Source organism: Diorhabda carinulata, chromosome 4, assembly GCF_026250575.1.
Source record: "Diorhabda carinulata isolate Delta chromosome 4, icDioCari1.1, whole genome shotgun sequence".
Lineage (NCBI taxonomy): Eukaryota > Metazoa > Arthropoda > Insecta > Coleoptera > Chrysomelidae > Diorhabda > Diorhabda carinulata.
In genome coordinates this window covers 10,210,821-10,235,165 of record NC_079463.1, presented here as the reverse complement: position 1 = coordinate 10,235,165, position 24,345 = coordinate 10,210,821, and the positions used below count along the sequence as shown (strand labels likewise).

The window sequence follows — 24,345 nt, the reverse complement described above, 5'->3', positions numbered from 1 at the left end:
TAGTGTTAAAAAGAAAATGATATTCGGAAAAAGCTACATTCACATATACAATTAAAATATATTTTGATTATATAACTTTTAAATAAAAAATGATGAAATCCTGTGATATTTTCAAACAAATGGTAACATTTCTTATATTTTGATCACCAGGTGATATTACTAATGAAAATATACCAGATGATGCAAAAAATTGACCAAATTAAACGGTTTCAAAAATTCTGGATCTTTTAGGTCAAATCCAGATCTAAAAAACGATTTAATTTGGTAAAATATAACAGTACTGGGTCTAGATTAGTTTCACAGAATAGAGTCAATTGTTCTTTTGAACATTTCAGCACCTAATATTGATTTAATGGAAAATGGTATAAAAATGGCCTTATAGGGGCAGTAAAAAGACACGTGGAGATGAAATTGGATAATCGAATACACTCAGGAGCGAAATAACTGAAATAACAGTCCAATTATTATACTTTGAATACCATCGGATATGTGAAAAGGATAATTGAGGAAAGAATAATAAGAAAATGGAAGTGGAGGAAGACCTGGATTGATAAAATCTACTGAGAATAGAGTAAAGAAACTACCAGAAACAAATAAATGAGTTTTTTGGAGGGAAGAATCGAAGAAAAAAGAAACATAACCCCACGTTTTACATACCTAAGGGTACAAACATATAAGGATTAAGTAAATACCTAAAAGTTTAATATTGATAAAAAATATTTATATAATGGTGATATTATAACTGAATATAAATCTGATTAAATATATTTAACAAAAAAAAACAAATTTAAAATATAAAAAATTATCAAAAAACTGTATAAATATAATATTCTTCACACACAACCTCTTTTTTGTACATAAAAAATTATTGTTTATATTAAGAGAACTATTTTGCATTTTATTTTCGAAAAATGGAACGTTTTATACATAGTTAGATAACAGAAAAAAAAACAACTGCACAATAAAATCCAAGGCAATCGATAGAGACGTGCTTTGGTGGAATAGCGAACTGGGTCGTTTGATAACTGAGGTGAGAATAATAGAAAAAATACTGGCAATTAAATGAAGAAACAAGAAGACAATCCAAATTTTGGACCAGAACCCTATGTAACCCCATGAAGTGTCATATCAAAAAAGGAATTGAAAGTAGGGCTCAAGGATCAGATGAAGAAACATTCCAGGACAAAGACAACCCAAATTTTGGACCAGAACCCTATTATAACCTCATGAGGTGACATATCAACAAAGAAAATGAAAGTAGGGCTCAAGGATCAGATGGAGAAACATTCCAGGACTAAGATAATCTAATGGAATAGACCGTAAGGGCTAAAGGATCAGATAGAAAAACACTCAGGTCTAGGATAATTTCATAACCATATTAATTAAGATCTCATAATGACTACAAATGACATCTAACTGGTAGTTGGTTTTCTTGTAGGTCATCAAAAGGCTAACCTAACCTAACCAAAACCTTTGGGAGGAGGCCAAGTATTTTGGAAAATGTAGAATCTTCTAGATATAGCTGAAGATTTGATGAAAAGCACGAAATAATCGCTATAGAAGAAAATTCACAAATTTTCAGTAAATACAGTAAAAAATTGACAATCTGACAATATATACAATTTCCAAAGAAAAAGTGACACGATTTGTAATATCCAAAAGGAGCTAATCTAATAGAAAAATCGTTCTTTCTGAGACGCCCTGTATATATAATCAACAGTGTTGTTTTTCGAAACTTGCAAAACAATTCTGCATACAATCAATAAGTACATTTTATTTAAAAATGACTAGAAAGAAAATTAAATCATAATTCGACCTTTTTTTCTTCGGATTTTCAAATGAATCTTGAGACAAGATTCAACACGTTAACTGCCAACATTGAAATAACTTGTAAGATCCTACATTTTCCAACGTTTCAGTGACAACTTTGTATTTGAATAAAAATTTTTAATGATATAAAAGGATTAAATAAAATTGTCAGTCAACGTGTTGAAAACCTATAAAGTAGCAGTTTTGATATTTCACTCAATGAAATTTATCAACGAAGCCTCGGTAGCTCTTCCACTTCTCCCATTTCCGTAATTGTTTCCTCATCCATTATGTAGCTAATGATGAATTTTAAAGAAACTGCAACAGATTCCGGATTTCCCACTAATAATATTTGTGTAATAGCCATTGGTGGTAAAAATGGATTGTAGACAGGAAGATCTGTTGAAGACGGTGGTTGTAACTTCAATTTACATCCCTATAAAGAAATAAAATAACTTTATACCAAAAAAAAAATGAATTTGTACCAACATTTCTTATAATACCCTTTTATACATACAAACCTAATAAAAAATATTTATAGACTATATAAACCTAGAAAAAGTATATTTGGTTCAACAGGATTGAAAAAAAGAAATTCATTTGGTAAGATAAAACCACCACAATACAATTGAACTATATGGGTTTACTTACCTTAGGAACTACAGCTTGAAACAAATAATTATTCAAAGGAGATTCGTTTTTACTAACAGTTGTAATAACAAAAACGTTAACTCCGTCTTTGGGTTCATCTTTGGCTAAATGTAAAGAGACTGTAATGCCATTTTTATCGTTTAAAATAACCATCGGAGGTAAACCGCTCGGTCTAATACTTTCCAATTTAACGAATATATCATTCAGTTTAATATTTTTTTCTTGTACGCTTTTTTCCGTTTTCGTTAGCGATACAGTGTGGATTAATTCGGAATCTGTATTTTTATCGACTTCCAACATTATTTCATCGCTTATATCAACTAAACAATCATCGTTGGTATCACTTGAAGATTTTACATCATTCTTCGATTTAAGAAGATAGTTTAAATCGAGATTGAATATTTCCGTTTGATTTGTTTCATGTTTCTGAGCTAGTTGATTTTGCTTTATTTCCGATATTTTATTCAGAATATTCATCGGTACTTTCTCGTTATTAATCCTAAAAAAATTGATTTTCAATGACGAAACTAGTAAAACTGAATAATAAACAAAACTCACCTGCAGCTTTGTAAATTTTCTTTCATCAAATGATCCCCTAATACATCGAGTTCTTCTAGTCCCTTTAGTTTTGGTATATCCTTACTATTTTCACCCATTTGTGTATCTATAAACAATGGACAAGCAACATAAATGATCCTAAGTTATGTCTAAGAAGTTGGCACCGCACTATGAGGTAAAAAAAATTAAGGTTGTTCCAGGTATGTTCTACTTTGTTCCAGAACGATCTAAATGGTAATAAATTTTAAAAATGTTTCAGTTTCAGACCTGAAACATTAGAGAACAAACCTAGAACAATCTCTAAAAGCGAGATACCTTTTCAAAATGCAAAATTTTTTCAGTCTCAGCCCTATGACGTTTTGGAATAAACCTAAAACAACTGCTTCAATCTAGAAAGAAGCTAGAGCAATCTCTATAAACAAGAAACCTTTTAAAAATGAGGTGGCATCTCAAAAGTGGGATTTTTTTTCAATTTTCTCTAAAAGTTTCGTTCTAAGCACTATGCCATTTTGTAACTAAGTAGAACATACCTAGAACAACCTTCAAAATCTATTAAGAAGCTAAAATTACTTCTATAATAGAGATTTTTCAAAAATGAGGCGGCAGTATAGGTAAATAATATGATCAATTTTTCAAATTTCTCTAAAAGTTTTGGTCTCAGCTTTACACAGTTCTGGTACAAAGTAGAACAAATCCAGAACAACCGTCAATATGTACAAAGGAGCTTAAACAACCTCTTGGAATGCAATACCTTTTCAAAATGTGACAGTATGTCAAAAGTTGTATTTTTTTTCCAATTTCTTCAAGTTTTGGTCTCAGCCCTATACAATTCTGGAACAAAGTACAGTGCCAACTTCTTGGACATTCTCAAGTTCCTTACCCTCTTTTGTTATACTTAAAGGTTGTAAAAGATCAGCAGAATCTGGTATAGTTGAAGAACTAAATATATCACATAACACGTCAAGTGATGTTTCAGCATCACCATTTTGTGAATTATTTTTATCAGGTATTAACGAATTTGGGTTATCAAACTGTAGAAGAGAATGATTTGAGTCTCGTTTCATTGGTAATTGCCTTCCTTGGATAATAAGAATATTGTATTTATCAAATGCGATAGATAATTCGTCACTTGTTTTTAAAACATCATCTAAAATATTCGTAAATAAGAATTTTTAGTAATATCTTATGTGATTTGTGAAATTACCTAGTATCCCTTCTTCGAGGTGGGTTTCTAGAATCAATTTGTTCACTGAAGGTCTCAAACTCTCACAATTTTGGTATAACTCTTTGATAAGATCTAATTCTGCTATTGATGAAACTGTAGGTTTATATGAATCTAACATTTCATTTAATAATCTGACATTATTTTGCACAGATTCCAACTCTGAAATTCTTTTACTTTTTAATTCGGCTCTTTTATCATCCTAAACAAAAATAAATAAATAAATACAAAATCATTAACCATTAATCATTAAAATTAAATCCTTACTTCTTTAACCATGCTTTTTATCAACCAATTCGCAGCTTGTATATCTTCTGGATCCTTACTTTGTAGTAGTTTCTGTAATATTTTTGATTTTTCCTCATCTTGGAAAATAGAAGTCACGTTTTTTCTTTTAGCAAAAGCGTTACCTTCTAATAACGGTACATTTGGGTTGGGGATATCTCTAACAACTCCTTGTTTTCTCAACATATCAAATGCCTCAACTATTTTAATTTCTTTTGGATAATCCAATGTCCACACATAGAATAATTGTAGAATTTTTTGTTTTACTGTTAATGGGGTTTGAGAACCTAAGTATTTTGGCGAAACTAGTTTAATCAATTCGTTCAAAAATCTGAATTTTCCTACTTCGTTTTGAAAATTTGTACCGCATTTTGACATACAATGATCCAAAACATTTAAAGTTTGTAGCATTTCCCTTTCATCCCCCGATGGTAGCCTGGCGGCTATCACTTTTACTCCAACTTGTGGACCATCTTTCTCTTTATTAATTATAGAACAGAAGGCTTCTACTGCGACAGTATCGAAGTTGAGATTTTTCGTATTAGTAGCTTTTACTAAAAATATATCGATTCAAATATATATCTTTATAAAAAATAAGTACTCACGAAGTAAAGCTTCAAGACTTGTTTGCGTTAACAAATCCATGTTATTCAATAATTTAATAGGGATTGGGATTAAACATATTAAAACACGCTCATAATAAATTTGTTTATAAATCTAATGACAATTACGGAAACCCGGTTAGGATTTACTCTTTCTTATTCTTTTTTAATTCAGAATATAATTTATCAATTGAAGCTGAACAGTTAGGAAAACATTTTTTAGCTATATAGTGGTAATAAAAGTTTAAAAAGATGAGAGTTTAGCATAAATGGAAATCTCTGTTATGTAAGTATTCAGAATATATCTTTCAAAAAGAGTTATTAGCAATCTATGTTTGTAGCCTTTCTGGAAACTACTTAGGAAGTGGCAAAGACGTACGCTAGTTTTGAAAGTGTCCGTAAGATTGCGCCAAGTAGCCGGCGTACGTTATAATTTTAGGTTAAGCATAATTTGTATCTAAGGTTTGTTATTAACGTAGTGTTTTTTGTGTTGTCTTTAGATGTCTCTTTATTCAATCATACCCATTTTAGCTGGGATCTAATATATTTTGGTCTTAGTACCTATCTGAATACCCAAAGCAGTACATTTTTAAATATATCAACGATGTAATGGCATTTATAGGTGGAATACCATAAAATTATTAAGTATAATTCAGATAATTATTTTGAAAGTAATATATTAGTTAAACGTTTCGTTATATTACATAAAACAGATTCGGTATGGTTTATAAAGACTTTTTGTTACTTAAAACATTTGGTCACCTAACCTACTTATTATTTGACCAATTAACCATATCCTCACATACCCTTTATAAAATTTTGCCGTTTTTTCTTGTTAGAGTCCATGATTTTTTCAATTTGACGGCTTACTTTCCCGTTTCACCCCTTTTTATTTATCACAATTTTATGAACTCTTGGTTCAACCATCTTTGTGAAGTTGGTGCGCTCTAGTCTTTAACTTAGTGGTATAGCAGTCAACACTATTTTAAGAAGAGTTTCGACTTTCGTTTGTAAAAAAAGTGTTATAGGTCTCCACAGACTATTTTAAAAAAAATTTATTTTCCACACTATAAGTTTGTAAAAAATAAATAAAATGACAGAAATAATCTTAATAAAATATATTTTTAAATATAACATGAATAAAAAACAATTATGGGATCTATAAAATGCTAATAAAAATGTTAAACATAAAATGTACCATTTAAAATAATTACAATAAAAAGTAACCTGTGGTACATCACGATTGAGTGTTAAAACTAACTACTTCTCTTGCTTTTTTTCGGCAAGCTTCAGTAGATTAACGTTACACTTCATAAATTACATATTTATGTTAAAACACATTAAAATTGACAAATAAAAACAATAAGTATCATCAACTTAAATAGTTTAAAATTGACAATGCTTATAAAAATACTTAATGGAAAGACAAAAATAGGCCACGATCGTTTTTCTATATGATAAACCACGAAATACTTACAAGGACGGATCAACTAGAAACGTCACCGTTTTGGTCATCTGTCATTCAATTAGAATGTCATTTGGTTTTTATTTTACCGCCATTTTAAGTAGAAGAAAGTAAGAAAGAAGGGGTTGAACCAGCTCCTAGGTAGGTTTATAACCAATAAAGTCACAACCACCGTTTTTTTATGAAGAGAATTGAGAAAAATATTCTTTTCGAAACAAAATAATAATCATATTACTTCAATTAGGTTACATATAGCTTCGTCATCCACCCTTTTCTCCGGATTTAGCCTCTGGTGACTATTTGTTGTTTCTAAACCTGAAAGAAGGTAGATATGATGAAATTTTTAGAGGGGCAAATAAATCCCAAAGGAACTTAAACATTACTTCATTTGAAAAGTCGCGAATTTTTTGATCCGTCCCAGTAATATTCTCCAAAATTGAATACAGGGTGAAATATTTCGTGTAAATACGCTATTTACATATATATAAATGTTTTATATTGAAACAATTTTGCTGCAAATAATAAATATGGTTTAGATGCAGACCTAATTTGTAAAAAGGCTGCTGATAATCACATTTTTTTTTCAGTGTATACTTTTGTATAAAAAGCACAAACTAATATTCGTGCTAAGTAATTTAGTTGCCTTAAATGGAAAAAAATAAATAATATCATTTAGATTTTTATATGGAAAATAAAAAGTGAATAAGTATATAAATATGGACGGAATGAAAGGAAAACGTTGCCAGATTTCTCATATACACACTTTATATACATACATTTTCATTATCATCAAAAAAACTAAACAATTTCTATAAAAATCCTGATATTGATAATTTCGAAGGAGTTTTAACATTTCAATTTGGATCTTGACAATAATGACAAACATAAAGGGTAATATAAGCATCAGAAATGGGCATTAGAGTGAAAATAGAAACAATGAAATAAAGAATAAATAAAAGAGAAAAAAATTATGGTGAACATATCGAAGAAGATTGAAGAAAAAAATTTAAGGAAAATTTAAGAGAAGTGAAATAATGAGACTTGTAGAAACAGTATAAAATAAAAAAACAAGAATAGGTAATAAAAAATTGAATACATACTAAAAATTATATACCAGGGGCTTTATGATAAGTAATTGAAAAGAGTGTGAAAGAAAATATAATGGTGATAGATCCAAACATAAATTAAAAAGCCAAATATTGTAATGGAAAAAAGGATAAACAATGGAAAAATATTAAGAACAATTCTGAAGATCGAATACCGGGGCTATAAGAAAAGAACTAATAAAGAAATATTAGAAAAAAGAAATGGGGAAGATTTAGTGCGCAGGTAAATAGGAAAAGTAAGGCAGATAATGGTGTATAAAAATGACATAGTCATAGGAAAATCAAGGTGAAAATATCAAGGAAAATTGAGGAAGAAGGGATTAAGAATAAATGTAAAGAAAACCAAAATAATGATAAATATACATACAAAAAAATGTATGCATCAGTAACTGTTACTATAACGAATATTGAAGAAGAGAAATTGAGGAAAAATAATGCAAAATTGAACTAGAATTTAGATAAGCAAAAAATGGAGACCAGAATGGAGAATATGTAGTGAAATAAGCTCAAAAAATAAAGTTACCTCAATACGTATAGAGGAACACAACCGAAAAGGATTAAGAATAAATATAAAGGAAACTAATAAACCAGGATAAAATGGAGAAAATGAAAAATTTGAAGAAATATATAAATTTAAATACCAGGGCGTTACGATAAGTAAATAAAAGTGGATATAAAAGAAACAATGGCTAAAAACTGTGTAGAACAAACGCCAATTAATAAGCAAAATATTGGAATGGAAGAAAAGTTAAAGGATCCTGTAAAGATAGAAGATGAAGGGTACCAAAGAAGAATCAATGAAAAACTGAACCAATGGAGAAAATATCACGAAAATAACCTTGAAAATCTTTATGAATGGACAAAATAACATACATGATGGATTTCTCAATATTAGGATGCAAAACAATGGAGTTACTAGGCTTGGTTTGAAGTTTCCTACATGAATCATAATCTGAGGCAGTATACAAGAATAAAGATCCAAACATGTATGGAGGAAAGGACTACAAAGAAGACCCAAATCGAAATGTTTAAGAGAAATTGAAGAAGATTTCTTCATATTATCGAGTAGTTTTGGATTTATCCACCCCGTTTAATGGTTTTAATAATTCCACAATCGCGAACTAGATCCGACAACATCATCCCTTCATTGCACTGTTTCATTTTTTAATGAAAGATCGCACTTTATTGACGCACCTATCCATAAAGTTCCTCTTACGTTTCGAATCACTAGAATCACTATAAATTGAACATTTGTCATTATCACTATCGGTACAACAATTTTCCTCGACGTTGCGCGCGTTACTTAAACTACTGTCAGTCTCGCCGACGCCGTCATCGGGGGAAGGAACTCGTCGTTCGTGTTTAGTTGCTTCTGAAGCTGCCGCGTGAATTGGCTCGGAATCCAGGAGACCGTCGAGGCTACGAGATCGGTTCGGTAAAGGCGGGCGAGGGTAACTGTTTACGGCTAACGATGATATAGGGGTAGTTGAACCCCTGCGGGAGTACTGCGCAGGCGGTACGCCGCGGTTGAATTTGTTGGAATTTATTATCCAATTTCGGGACGGACTGTTTGCTTTACAGAATCTGCAACAAAACACAAAATCTTAAAAATACCGATATCGAATCGTTTTGTCTTCTTCACGATAGAATTTAGTTGTTTTATCATAAATAAAAGAGATCTGTTGTTAGTTAGTTTTCCTTGCGATAGGTAGTGCGCCGAGGAAGTTGTTCGGACCCGGGTTTAAAACCGGATCGACTTAGTAGGTAGAACAACTATCCATTACACTGAGGCGTATGGTGTATTCTACACTATTTAATAATTGTTAACAAAGTATGTTTCCCATCCTTTTAAGTAACATTAGATGGTTTATACAGTCAAATGCTTTCTATAGATCTAAAAACATCAAACGCATCTTTTTTATGAATGAGTGTATCCAAAATTTGGTGTATAAATACCTTGTCGACGAATGTGTTCTAAATAGGACTCTTAGGTTATTTTTTAAAGAGATTTTGTTATTGTTTATAGTAAATGGCAGCTATATCCCCCCACAATAAATAGAATATTGCCTCAATATAAATAAAACACTGCCAGGAATTATATGTAAAATTATTTTTGTTTGACGAAAAAGGTAGTTTTGACGTGACACGTATTGGTTTTTTCCCCAATATCATTTCCAGGTTATTTTTCGAAGAAATTTTGTTGGTTTTATCAACATAAATCTGATTGTTTGATTACATTTCGTCAACAGCCAATGACGGTATAACTGCATCCTACCCCGAAGACACAGAATATCTTCCCAAAACAGACAAACCGCTTTGAAATTTACCCCAACCACCCTAAAGCAATGAAAATCGATTATTGGAAGCTATGAAATATGGTTTTTCATCATACGGCGATAATTCATGTGATACGTAACTTTTAACATGAGATATGACCTTTGATGTAATAAGTGACTTTTGATATGGCAAAGATGTTTAAAGTAACACATAGCGTTTAACGTGACAAGTGATACGACATTTCATATAACAAGTAACTTTTTGACGTGACAAATAATGTTTGACGTAACAAGTGACATAACATCTGACGCAATAAGTGATTTTTGACATGACAAATGATGTTTAAAGTATGATTTTGACATATTATATTAAAAATGAAGTATTATTTGAAAGTTACTATATCCTGTAAATTTGAAATAAAAAAATTGATAATTCATTTCTTTTGGTAATTTTGAAAATGTTAGTTACCTTGGCAGTGGAGTAGGTGTGACCGAGGCGTAAGGACCATCTAGTCAATCTCTCGTCAAGCCCGAATTTCCGTTAACGTCTTTGTCTGAACTTTTACCACTTCCTGAATCGTTGCTGTGCATTCTTTGATAGTTTGGCGGTTGTCTTACTAAGCCCGGATTCGAAGGAGTGCCCGGTGTAATGTCACCTTTAGTTAGGCCCACTCTTAGACCATCTCCACGCGTATTCGTTTCTCCTCGCATGAACCTGAAAAGAAAATTATCTTTTATAGGTTTGAATTACCGTAATTCGTCAGTGTTCGATGTCTCTTTTGATAGAGACTCGTACTTATAAAAATTAGTTCCATACTTTTTTATAAACTTTTGACTTTACTTATTTTTTACCTTTGCTTCGTCATTTAGAAGATTTCTAATCTCTGATTCTATTATATACAGAGATAAACATAGATAAAAACGTGACACTCACCTCAACCGTTTTGGTGAAGCATGCAAAAAAGCAACACGTTATTACTGTCTCCTAAGTTTATCTTAGGTTGGTATTACTTTTTATCTTTTTTTTAGCAGATAATTTAGTAGTAAAGAAGCACAGATGAAATTTTCAATATCTTCTTGATAAATTCCGTCTGATGTTTCTAAAAAATTATAGTTGATACGGTTTTTAACGTAACGTAAACTTTAAAAATTAGTATCCAAAATGGGCAAACAATTCTTTCCAAAAGAACGAAAAATAGAAAGAAATCCTCAACGCTTACTTAAAACGCAAATAATTGAAAGAAAAAACACGATAGGGTGTTAAGGGGTCGGATATTGGAAGTAGGAAATGCTATTGAAGTTGTAAACATTTTAAAAGGATCGGTGGTTTTAATGGCGGGGGTGTTAAAGAGTTTGTTAACTATCTAACACAAAAGCACGAGTTTTTTACGCCATTTTGGAAACCGTCAATCCACTAAAATTCTCTAAAGAACACAAAACTCGAAATAATTTGTTTTTCGGAGTGAATCGACGTTAGAAAATTAAAATAGGTTAGATTTTTCGTAATTTTGTAAGTATTGATGTGCCCTCGTATAACTGTTATCTAAAATTGTAATTGTAATGAAAATGGCTACTACAAACAATGAATTTTATTTATTTTTTTGAATATATCATTTCAATTTCAAGGTAATTTATCGTGTTAATTTTTTTTAGTTTAGGCGTTAAAAAAATATATAAACAAAATTGGAACATTTTTTAAATATATGTTGTTTGTCAAACTAAAAATTTCCTTTCCGATTGCAGCGAACTGCATCTCGAAATTGTTATCATTCATTATATAAACAGGATTGAAAAAAAATTATCAAATTCGAAAAATTAAGGGTTGAATTTCTTTTTGGAATAGTTACATCATGTTATAGTGCCTAAAATTTAATTCAATTTTGATGTCTACAAAGACTAAAAATATCAAGGTCAATTTTGAAGTAAGAAACATGTGATTCGTGTCAAATGTCAATAGTTCTTTAACCACGCCGCCATTAAAATCCACGTCTTTTATTTATTTTATTTTAAAAGTTCAATTAACAAAAAAAGACGATCTATTAGTCATTATTGGACTTATTTTTTCCAAACTAAGGCAAAAAATAATTACTGAACGGTGAAAAAATGTTCATATTTTCGTTCACAAATTTTCCCGTATTATTTCGGTTAAAAAACGGTTTCAAAAATAAAAAGTAATCCAACACCAAGTCTTTATTATAAAATAATAAATTATTACAACATGCAATTAAATAATAACAATATATAACGCCCCTCGGTTTTCATAGCGAATGATCAAGGAATGTGCCATTAAGAAACCTAGAAAATATATAAACTTCGTTTTGATAAAAAGTAACAACGAGTTGGATGGAAATTAAATAGTACTGTATGAAGTTTTAATTATATTTCATCATCTAACTGTTTTTTTTTTTCGTTTTAAAATATAATTATGGCATTAAATCCTTTGATATTTTCGCATTTCGAGGTTATATTTTTGACGCTATTCGAACTCTAGTAGTTATTGTAAAAATAGTTAATTTCATCCAAACCGTTTGTTATTTAGAAGTAGTTTGCGAAAACAAAGCCTCTGTCAACGGGTGATTATATGTAGATGTGAAGCAAAAGCGTAGTTCTAAGTATATATTTCTTACTAACCTTTCAAGTTTGTCCACGCAAGCGTCTTGGTAATCGTGAATCCATCGAACTGCGTTGAAATGGCACACCTGTCTCATATCTTCTGGCAAATCATCAGGTTCGGGGAAAACAAAGTTATCGATTATAGGGATGATGTTACAATTTGCCGATAAAGCTGCACATATTTCCTAGAAACAAAATGCACTTAAAATAACGCTAACAACACCACGATTAATATAATATTTAATAGATTATGTTGTTTTTCAGTTCCCTCGTAACTTTGCCTTTTCCTATATTATTACACAACTATATAGGGGCGTTCGTAATTGTATATAAGCAATATACATATGAATAAGTAAACCAAGGGGAGAGAATATAGAAAGATTTAATGGATAATATGAATATTCTTGCTGGAAATATATTTAAAACAGTATTTTTATTGATATTTTTTGTATAAACACTTACCCTATGTACCCAGTCTTTTCTTTCATGGTCCCCTACACACCTTTCTAAGGCATTCGGTGTTAGTACTAACAAAAAGTGCTTAGCTTTTTGTATACTTTGTAATAAGTTATTATCGAATTTGCCAGCTTCTAATCTTTCTACATCAATGAAAACACTAAATCCACGAAGTTGTAAATGGACTTTTAGCAGACTAGCTAATTGAGAACCATTCGATCTTCGGTAACTAACAAAAACGTCTAAGGATTTGTCCATATTGTCTTCGTTCATACCATTCGCCAAACCATTTTCAAGTTGTCTAATTCCTAGAAATGAAAATAATGTGTAACACCTGTATATAAAATCGAGACAGGGTGGTTGGTTTTTCTTATGAACGAGACCATCAAAAGTCTGATAATCTGTAATGACAAGTGACAGATATGAAAATAATTAGTTGGCGCCAAGAATTGTTTTAATGTGAAAGCTGTTATTTTGTTCTAAGAAATAAATTAAATGTATTTAATTAGTGAATTACCTACAACAATTAATTTTATCCATTAGAACCCCACAACAGATCAGAATTATTAAACGGCGGAAGAAATTCTATTCAATGAAGTAAGCAATATTTATTATCATATAAATAGTATGACATTGTTATTGTTTTAACGAAATACTTTTATTTTCTTTTAAATTACGCATTTTCATTGTTAATTTAATTGTAATTATGTATGACCAGTTGATTCAAATTAGTATGTGTACAGAAAAATTAAAAAGTTGCTTACGAGGTGTATTCAAAAAATAAGGTGAATAATTAGTCTATATAAGTCAAAATGTAGCATGAAATTGATATTAATCTTCTATTCTTAATACCATGAAATATATCAAAAAATTTACTAATTGCAATGATAAAGATTTTTTTATTGATAGACTATAAATATATGAACAAACTCTCTACTCGTAATTATTTAGTAAAATTAATTTTTACCTTCCATTATTCGGTATCGATGTATGGAATTACTTATTCCGCATTCCTTTAGTAGCTGATCTTCGGATATATTTCGAAGGTAGTCTTTTTTCTCTACTCCAGCATTTAGGAAACTGTAAGTGTATATGGAAAATTCAGGCCCCAGTGCTTGCAGGAAAGTGTTAATACTCGCCGTATCTCTCGATGAATAGTCTGCCATTTTCTTCAGTTGTTGAAGTTCACGCGTGAATCTATAAGAATTGAAAGTCTTATAAAACAGGGTTCAGTAAAAGTGATGGGCGTCCATATTTTTAGTTGCAACTTCACATATAAAATCTTACCGTTTTCTTTTGATTCCGTTCGTCAGTCCAATATCTTCTTTGAGATTTTCTTCTGTGAGTTGTAAAAGTAAATCGCCGTCGACTCTGCTTTCCATAAAACTGGGAGCGATATCGGGAAAACCAATTTGCTTCACCCATTCTTCGACATCTTCTGCCGACCACAACGGCACTTGCTGACTAAGTTTGTGCGGTACTTCCTCTCCTATCAATCTCAACGCTTGCGCGGCATATTTCGAAGCTACAGCGTTAGGACAACTAGCTACCTTTTTGAGACATTCGATAGCACCGATTTCTGAGAACATACTCGTATTTCCTTGTTGTTTTTTAATCCCCGCTTCCATACAAAAATGGAAAGCTGCCAAATTTCGAGCTTCCTCGCGTTTCGAACTTAATACAGGTACTAAATTTTTTAACCAAGTTTTACTTTGACCGTGAGCATGAGCAAGATTAGATTTAGCGAATTCGGATGGGTTGTGACTCGTTACGAAAGGTTCTACTAAACCCAGGGTACCAGATTGTAGTACCTCAGCTTCTATTTCGGGATTAGCTACTAAAACAGTTATAGCGAGGCAGGCGTAGTATTTGATATTGTCGTCGTTGTGGAATGCTAAAGGGAACAACCACATTGGTACTTTTCGTTTAATCATCGCTTCTTGATTTTCGGCACCGCCGTATAAACTGAGATTTGCTAAAGCTCCCGCGCAGTGTCTTAGTGTTTCTATATCGCTTTTTCTACATTCGAATAATAAGGCGTCCAAACCTCCCAATCTGACGACGTCGCTACAGGTTTCTTCGCTATGTTTGAATAAATGTTCTAATATTCCCGTACCTACACGCGAGTGATCTACAGAATGGATTTTAGTACAAACACAAGCTACGTTTACGACTCTATCTAAACCGTGTTCGACGACGTGAGCTCGGTTTTCGGCTGTAAGGCATTGTTCTAAAAGTTTCGCGCTCGCGAATTGTAGTATCTTATCCGCATTAGTACAATTCTGCATTATCAGATCTAATCCTCCACTATTTCTCAAAGTATTACATAGAGCGTAACCTAGTTCATGGCCGTACGTTGGTACTGCCCATGCTTTACGCATTACGTCGTTGATTTTATCTAAAAACAACGGGGCGTCTTTGCTTTGTTCTAATTTCTGTAAACATCGTATTGATTCATCTAAGTACGTGGAATATTTGTGTTTTGCTCTTTCGATGTCATGGATATCCGAATTTGCTGAAAGGCTTTCTAAATCCTCCAAAGAGGTATTAAGAATATCTTCTTCGGGGGTACTGTTGAGTAAATGAAACTGTAACAAATTATAATAATAAATAAAATATAGATTAATGAACATAAAAGGATTTTTACCTGTCTGCTCGCGTTAATCATCGATGCTGTTGTACTGAGACCTTTTGTTGCTGAAGTGTATATATGACTGCTACTGGAACTTTTTTTTTCTTGATTGAAGAAACCGCTCGCCGTGACCGTTTGTCTTTGTTGTTGCGATTCCATTGCCGATCTTTCGCTGCTGAATTTATCGGTCGTAACTTTCATATTAGACTGCGCCATATTTTTGGATTCCTGCTGACTAAGTTCGCCGGCTTTCAAAGATCTGGCTTCCTGTTATAAAACAAACAAATTAAATTTCATATCGCAATGGAATTTCGAGTTATCAGCATTATAAACTGTTCGTATCGATGATAATGCAATCAAGTTTTTAATTATCGTGTTGCTATATCGCCCCTATGTTGACATGAAAGTTTAAAATGAACTTTGTTCGTATACTTTTGCATCTTTTGGGAATATGAATAGATTGAATAACACATTGAATATAGTTAATGAAGAATTATTAGAGAATGAACGAGTGGGGCAAGAATCCATAAGGACTCCAAAGAGAATAAATGAGCATACAAGGTCTTCGAAGCTTAGGATATGATCGTCTTACCAACCACTAGAACTATAAAACTAACTTTTAAGTGGTTAACCTAAAAACACCGATTTGGTTTCCACTGAAGGCTCAAAGATACAACGGGGAGCAGTAACAGACTGTCCAACTATAACCTAATAATCCCGAATAATCCATTTAAGATATCGATTTCTTTTCGACATGAATCAATTGGGAAAACCTGTGTCTAAGTCAGTCATGTTAAAGATACGGCCCGCGGGCCGCTTCCGGCCCCTGGGCCGTATCAATAAGGTCCGCGATCGCAATGTGCCACATTCTATTTCTCTACGGATGTTTTAAATACGCGTACTCTCAAGTCTACGGATGTTTATAAGTAATTTCAAGGGCTGCGCGTGCCTAGACAAGCGAGAGATAAAGAAAGTATCGCCATATCTTAGTAGCAAGCGGAAATATCCTATTATTTTTGTCGAGAACGATAGAATCTTCCACGCGCTTCGAGTCTAGACTAAAATCTTCTTTAACCATATAAAACGAGTGCGTCGGCGCGACGTGAGTCAATTGAGTCGAGTAATCGAAGCGATACGGTTGGAGAATGATTTTAATTGTACTGCGAATGTAACAAAAACGTAATGTTGATAGTGAATGCAGAGTTTTTCAGTCTAAATGGGAGGCATTAACATTAACTTTGAAATAATTAAAGAACTGTTGAAGTGCGTTCCATTGACATGTACTACAACAGCAAATGATATTTATTCTGCAATTTGGTATTTGGTACCAGAATATGAACTCGACTGGAATATATTTAGCAGCAAAACTACGGACGGGGTTCCTGCCATGGCTGGCAAACATTCGGGCGTTGTAACTAAATTAAAACAGAAAACATCAGTGAATTATGTGGGATTTCACTGTATAATTCAACAGGAATCATTGGCATCCAAACATTTAAAAAAGGACCATGTCATGCATCAATGAGCTTGGCAAAGACAAGAGAAGTCAGGTATCTGGATCCTCAAGCTCAACATCTTTTGATATGATTTTTAACAACCGTATATTATATACTTTTCTAATTTAATAAATAAAATGTTATAATTCATTCATTTCTTTTTTTTTATTTTCAATCTGGCCCACCTACGAATTCAAAATTTAATACATGGCCCTCTGCAAAATTGAGTTTGATACCTCTGGTCTAAATGACTGTTTATATTGAATTTTTCCAGTTTCATATTTGTAAGCAATATACAGGGTGAAAGTTGAAGTAATTCTTTTTCTGAAAAATAAAACTATAACTTTATAGTATCTACAATTGGGGAATGGCAACGTTGTAATACTAAAAAATCGGAAAAGGAACGTTGAAACTATTATTAAAAAAATACAACAGCTTTTTCGTGATCATAAAAAGCGAGTTATATAACATAAAGTTAGAAGTTATGTAATAAAATTTATCATTTTAAATAGAACCTTTTTACTCTGAAAATATAAAAAAAAATTGATTCAAATTATATTAAATTTATGCATTTTTGAAACGAAGAGTTCGAAAAATATTGCTTGGAAAAAATTTTTATAGGTGGAAAATCGAAAAAAAATAGAAAATTGAATTTTGCGGAAACCTATACATTTGACCTTGAAATTAACGTGATTTTAGGATTTTTTGAAAAAAAAAATAAGTAATATTTAATGATTTTTCGGATACTTTCGCTATGAGGAAATATACAGGGTGACGTGTTTGAAAAAACGTACATTTGCTTCCACATCTATCTAAAAATTTCACAGATAAGAACCATGTCGTATTAGAAAACTCACGTTTTTCCCAAAATAATTTGATTGATATCGTATAATATTACTAAAAAAAATTTATATATATATATATATTTAAAAAACTAACGTATACTTTTATATATATATATATATATATATATATATATATATATATATATATATATATATATATATATATATATATATATATATATATATTTGATAAAAGAAAATCCTTACATTGTTAATAAGATGAAAATTCAATTTCGGAGGTAACTGTAACCGATTTTTGTTCAATTTCGTATTTTCGCTATCCATAGTTTTGTTTTTCAGTACCCCTTCTCTAACTGGCCAACGCGCCGACATAATTTTGTGCACGAAACGTTTCACATACCAAACAAATTTTATTTTACGTAAAAGAACAGAATCTCGATACTTTACACTCGATACAAAACTTTCATAACCGTCGCGGCGTTTTCTGGAATATTCTTTTGTCGATCACTTGAAATTAAAAATCATTCATGGTTTTTCTGAATTTGCAAGTTGATTTGATCACTTGTTGTGTAAAAATAAGAGTGATCTGCTGATTTTGGATCGGTGCCATCATTAAATAGACGTATATAAACAGTACAGAAAGCGCGTCAACTTGCTAAATATTTTAGTCCTATTTTAAATAATACCGGGAAAAATAAATTGATGTTGCTCTATTAGTATTTAAATATTTATATTTTGTTAACAGAGATCTAAAACCTGATGAGGATATTAGTTCCTAGAAAGATTTGTCCTTTGTCTTAAAATAGGGTTCAGTTTCAGTAATTGATTCTTCATTTGAGTCGAATTTCTTACTGGCGAGCATTTTTTTGATATCAACGAATAGCAAGGACTCACTGGGGACCAGATCTGGACTATAAGGTGGATGCGGAGGCAATTCAAAGTGTAATTCGTTAAATTTAACCATCGTTATCAACGACTTGTGAATCGGTGCATTGTCTTGGTGAAAGAGTGGTTTTTTCTTCGAGATAGGCCGTTTTTTCTTCATTTTTCCATTCAAACGATCCAACAACTATACTTAGTATTCGCTATTGATTGTCTCTTCCTTTTGGAGATAGTCTATGAACAATATTCCATGCGCATCCCAAAATACTGAAGCCATAACCTTCGCAGCCTTTAACTGTTGTGCCTTTGGACGCTTCGAACGTGGTTCACCGGCTGCGGTCCACTCAGATGATGATCGTTTTGATTCCGGAGTGAAGTGTTTCATCCATTGTCACATATCGACGCAAAAAAATCTGTTTTATTATTTGTAAACATGGCCAATTACTGCTCTGAATCATCAACACGTTGTTTTTGGTCGACTTTGAGTAAACGCGGCACTCACTTTGAAAAAAGCTTTCTCATGATCGAATGTTCACGCATAATTGTAAACACACTGCCTTCTGATATCTTTACGACCTCAGCTATCATAGGCAATTTCAGTTTACGATTAAATATAACCAATTTATGGACTTTTTTGATGTTTTCTGGAATAACCCTCTCAATTGGACGACCAGAACGTTCACCATCATCTATCATCACGTTTAAATGTAATAACAAAAGTAGCTTTACTTTTTCCCGACATAATCTTTTGAAAGTTGGTACTTCATAAACGTCATTTGGATTTGACAATGGTATCGCCATCTGTGCGTCAGTCACACGACTTATTGAGTGATGTTTTATGTGTATATTCTATAAACATAACAATCGACCATACTTTGTTGCATTGGTTATTGTTTTGTTTTGTACGAACCTCGTGATCTATTTGGAATAATATTTCCACAAAAAATTGATTCAAAACTCAAAATAAATAGTTCCGAAATATTTTTTCCATCGAAAGAAATAAATTTTTATTAGTAAAAAATATAACAAAATGATTTTATTCAGATATTATTATTTATAAAGGTGATTTAAATTTTATTTTCCTACCTTTGATAAAGAAATAATTTGCTTGTCAAAACGCGACTTGTGTGGAATCCAAACGATCTTGAAATATAATTAGCAAGTTTCATCTTCACGTGATAAGATGTTGCCAAATTTTACAACACGGTTCCTTTTGTAAACTTGTTTTTTTAGTTTGTAAACAATAAATTAATCATATCAGATAATGATACGTAAATTTTGAAATTCTATTAGTCGGGAATCTAATAAAATTCGGGTAATAATTTTTTTTTTATACCTAAAAATATTTACTATTTTTATTTATTATCGGTACAAAAAATCGATCATATAAACAGATCTTTCAAAGTAATTCATAAGAAAATTTACGAATTATCTGAGCTAAATATTTCCCAATCAAATCGGGTTTATAAATGCTGTTGGTATGAAAGAGGCATTGGTCTCAATATAAACATGCATAGACCTAAATTGCGATGTGTATGCATGTTTAAAAGACTATGAAAAGGCATTCGATCGAATGAAACATAAAAAAATAATAGAGATGCTTAAAAGAATAGGAATTAACAATAAGGACCTGAAAAGGATCGAAGGAAAACGCAGTAAAGATTGAAAAGGATGAGAGAAGTCCGTCAAGGCTGTATATTATCTCCATATTCAATTTATACTTAAAGCGAATATTCAGGAGAGCCCTATATAGAAAAAGGAATACTGCTAAATGGATACTGACTGAATAACATCAAATATGCAGACAAGTACTAGATATCTATGCATTGCTCCGAGCCATACTACAAGGCAAAATATTAGGAAAAAGAAGTCCAAGAAGAAGACGACATTCTGGCTCAAGAACCTTAGAAGCTGGTTCATTAAAACCTCCTCTGAAGTCTTTCGCGTTGCTGCTGACCAAATAAAGATTCCCATGATGATCCCCAACATTCGTCACGGCTAGGCACCATAAGAAGATGATATCGATAAAAATGATGTTGAAGAATTTGTGTTATGTCGTGATATCAACCAAAATGATACGGATTATAAGTAAATAAAGAACTAGTTCGATATAAGGCCAATATTACAAGAAAACGCTATCATTATTTTATTTCAACAATCTCTAACCTTTGTTTCGTTACTTATTTTGAAAAATCAAACATTAACGCGTAAAATATGATAAACAAATTAATAATTACCTTTCCATGATTAGTGGAATATCTCCCACTGCGATAACAATAATTCCGTAAACTTATTGGATCAATTTTGCGGTTATAACAATTATGCGGTTTAATTTGATTGGTAGGTGATAATTTTAATTGAAAAATCATTCGCAACACTTTGTTTCTCATTGCGCGGATACCCGACGCGAACTAAGGTCAAACGGTATATAATCGGGGGTATTTTCCACGAACTTTAGTGCTCGTATCGATCGATATTTGAGGGTGAAGGTTCAACATATCTACACTTGAAAGAAGCATTGATTTTACTGTTACAGAAAACTTTAGACTTTAATTTATATTATATCAACTCGATTGGATTAAAAGTATGGTGGAAGCCGAATTACTTCGTGACCTGTTTCCTTTGCAATTTTCTCACAAACGTATTATTTTAAAAAATTATAACTTTTACAGTTTCTAACAATTTTTAAATATTAAAACTTCCGTGGAAATACACGTCACGCTCGCACAAAAAGTCTTGTATTTCACTTTTTCTACGAGGATTGTCCAGAAGTACCTGGCTTGATCTAGAGATAGCGGTAGTTGCTTGAAAAGTACCACTCTATTTGAAAGTAAGAAAGTACACGATCGGTACAGCATATGTTTCAAGTTTGAAGACGCTAAGTTGGTTAGTATTTGTTGGGTAACCATCAATAGTAAACGTCTTGGTCATGGTTATGTAATACAATATTTGAAAGGCATTAGCGCAACCAATATAAAAGCTGTGAGACTGCTCACAAAGCGATACTTGATGATCCTCGACTGAAAGTACGATAGCTAGTAGACATTTCAAAAAGTGCGGTACATCGCATATTAACTAAAAATTTGAACACGTTTGTTCATAATGGAACAAAAACAGCATCGTAAAGATCTTTCCATCGATTGTTAGGCACTGTTTCATAGAAATAAAGCCGAATTTTTGCGCCTTTTCATAACTAAGAATGAAACGTGCGTCTATCACTTCACACCCGAAACAAAAGAACAATCAAAACAATGGACTGAAAAGGAAGAATCGGCTTCAAAGAAGGCAACGATCGTTCTATCTGCAGGCAACATCATGGTGTCGGTTTTTTTGGGATACGCGTGGTTTAATTTTCATTGATTATCTCGAAAAATGAAAAACTAACAGAGCGAGTATTATGCGAACTTATTGCAACGTTTGAGCGAAGAAATCAAGCAAATACGGCCGCATATGGTTAAGAACAAAGGAAAAAAACACATCTGATATTGCAATGGCCAAAATTAATGAATTTAAGTTTGAATTGCCGTCCATTGCACTCTAATTGCCAGATTTAGCCTCTCCGGATTATTTTCTGTTCCCGGACTTGAAAAAATTGGCTTGGTGGCTATTTGCTATTTTGAGGAGCTTGACGATTCTTATTATAAAAATAGTGTCGAAGTTGTTGAAATCACAGGAAAGTGTATGCAACTAAAAGGAAATTGAGTTGAAAAATAAATTTTTGTGTTTTCTTTGTTGGGCCAGGTACTTCTGGGACCATCGTCGTATTATTGGAACCTGGTACCTTTTGGCGAATATAGTAGGATACATTATTATCCATCACGATACAGCTATTCGGTGGCTAATTGGCATTAATTTATTTTGAAAGTAATCTTCGAAAACTACCGCGGTTGTATCGCAATGATAATCCAAGTTGGAATCCCAAATATTATTGGCTGGTATAAACAGACATTCTGGCATCCATCCTTTTACCTTTATTAGAAAGAACTTTCGTGAAAACACCATCTGGGTGTTCATGGTAGATCATCGTTCGGTTTTCCGATCTAGCTGTATTTGAGTTTTTGCGACTCTATTATAACTTTTCTTTTGTCTATTCTTTTGAATACAAACCCCAAATGAAGCAGAGTACACAACAAAGTTGTGGTGGAACAATTAATCTCACCATTAGTTTCCTGGAACAGTCTCCGTGAAAGTGTTGGTACATTTTCTTCTGTATACATTCCATTAAGATTGCGAATTAAGTACAGTTGAGAGAAATCAATGCACTTTGGAACACCATCGCCTTTTCGTGTTTTTCATCAAATTATTCACAATCTGTGCTATCCGGGATGCTCGTTAAAGTTAAAGTCGCTTTCAATGAAAAGTATTTTTCGTGGCTTCCCTCTAATAATTTCGAGAAAACATTTTTAACTATCGTTTTTGCCTCGAAGGGCAAGTTATTCGCGCTGATTGGTAAACATTTTATAGGACACTATCGAACATTATAATACACACTGTTTCATGGCTCGAAATCAACTGACACAGACAAAGGGATCATATATAATCCGATACTGTTTAGGTCAGATATAAATATAAGGGTAGAATAGAATTATTAGGTTTTTTCATTGAAATTAATCGTAAGTTTTATGAAAATAATAGGTTTTAAGCTATTTTAATGTAAAAATAGTTGTAATAGTTGCCTAAGATTGCTCTTATTGGTTTTTTAGTCGTTCGAATTTATTTTTAAGGTATAAGACTTTGGATAGAAGTAGGTTTTTGAACAAGTATATAACTAAAATGTTTGGAAAATAATATATCGCGGTAATAATTATAACAAACAAACATTTAGGTGAATTGAGGAGAAATTAACTTACAAATTTTGTACGATTCTTCACAATTAAAATATATATTTAAAAACTATAGATTTTCAAATACTTTTTACGAAAAGTATATAATAATTGTTCATATTTACCACAACCAAAGTTCCAAGATCTTCTCAAACTATCCAAAAGTATTTTTTTTTCTTATTTTAAATATTTTCATTTTATTTTTCGTAATACATCGATGTCTATATATAAATTTTTACATATATTTGCTAGACGAAGTATCTAGAACCCCATATACAAGGTTGTTTCAGAAAATCAACTTCTAACAGTTAAAAACTTCATTCAAATTCTATTGAAATGCACATCGAAGAAAGTTCGAACTCAGACTAACATTAAAATGCTTATTTAAGCGATAATCTCTTGACATGAAATCTCCACCCACATTTAAATACGTGATATTTCCCTGTTATGACCAAGGATAAAGTTTCAATTATTTTTTCACAAACATTTTCCAATTTTTCATGGTGTAATAAACAGTTTGATTCGTTACATTAATGAAATATATCCAGTCACATAGAACCTCCGAACACTCAGTAAATATTTCATATCCGAGAGTTGCTACTTAAGTTTTGAGATATGGCAACTCTGATGTGAATATATGTCAAATCTGACAATTCCATCATA

At 31.8% G+C, this 24,345-nt stretch overlaps 2 protein-coding genes across 19 annotated transcripts in view; both read right to left on the bottom strand.

The window, feature by feature from the left end:
* Nucleotides 1-685: 685 nt before the first annotated feature.
* LOC130892846 (ADP-ribosylation factor-binding protein GGA3) lies at nucleotides 686-5,285 on the bottom strand. Its single transcript, XM_057798519.1, has 7 exons — nucleotides 5,131-5,285; nucleotides 4,508-5,079; nucleotides 4,223-4,442; nucleotides 3,899-4,165; nucleotides 3,019-3,124; nucleotides 2,461-2,959; nucleotides 686-2,245 (listed from the first exon to the last, which is right to left on the bottom strand). The coding sequence occupies exons 1-7, from the start codon at nucleotides 5,168-5,170 to the stop codon at nucleotides 2,039-2,041; spliced, it is 1,911 nt and encodes a 636-aa protein (XP_057654502.1). The 5' UTR covers nucleotides 5,171-5,285; the 3' UTR covers nucleotides 686-2,038.
* A 947-nt stretch (nucleotides 5,286-6,232) lies between these two features.
* The window catches only part of LOC130893438 (NAD(+) hydrolase sarm1), a 91,175-nt gene continuing 73,062 nt past the window's right edge, over nucleotides 6,233-24,345 (bottom strand). For 10 of the 18 annotated variants that reach the window (XM_057799553.1, XM_057799547.1, XM_057799548.1 and 7 more), the window contains 7 exons: nucleotides 15,691-15,942; nucleotides 14,331-15,631; nucleotides 14,011-14,240; nucleotides 13,050-13,351; nucleotides 12,606-12,772; nucleotides 10,444-10,689; nucleotides 6,233-9,282 (listed from right to left, as the gene is read on the bottom strand). In XM_057799553.1, the coding sequence (XP_057655536.1) occupies nucleotides 10,488-10,689; nucleotides 12,606-12,772; nucleotides 13,050-13,351; nucleotides 14,011-14,240; nucleotides 14,331-15,631; nucleotides 15,691-15,942 (2,454 nt within the window). In that variant the 3' untranslated portion in view covers nucleotides 6,233-9,282; nucleotides 10,444-10,487. Of the gene's footprint in view, nucleotides 9,283-10,443; nucleotides 10,690-12,149; nucleotides 12,270-12,605; nucleotides 12,773-13,049; nucleotides 13,352-14,010; nucleotides 14,241-14,330; nucleotides 15,632-15,690; nucleotides 15,943-21,096; nucleotides 21,302-24,345 lie in introns of those variants that run through there. The other 8 variants (XM_057799558.1, XM_057799555.1, XM_057799561.1 and 5 more) reach the window with 2 other exon arrangements.

Coding starts and splice junctions, on each gene's coding strand:
- LOC130892846 (XM_057798519.1), bottom strand. CDS start 5,170: ATGGATTTGTTAACGCAAACAAGTCTTGAAGCTTTACTTC. Junction 2,960..3,018: donor GAAAATTTACAAAGCTGCAG/GTGAGTTTTGTT, acceptor CAATTTTTTTAG/GATTAATAACGAGAAAGTAC. Junction 2,246..2,460: donor TTCAAGCTGTAGTTCCTAAG/GTAAGTAAACCC, acceptor ATTTCTTTATAG/GGATGTAAATTGAAGTTACA.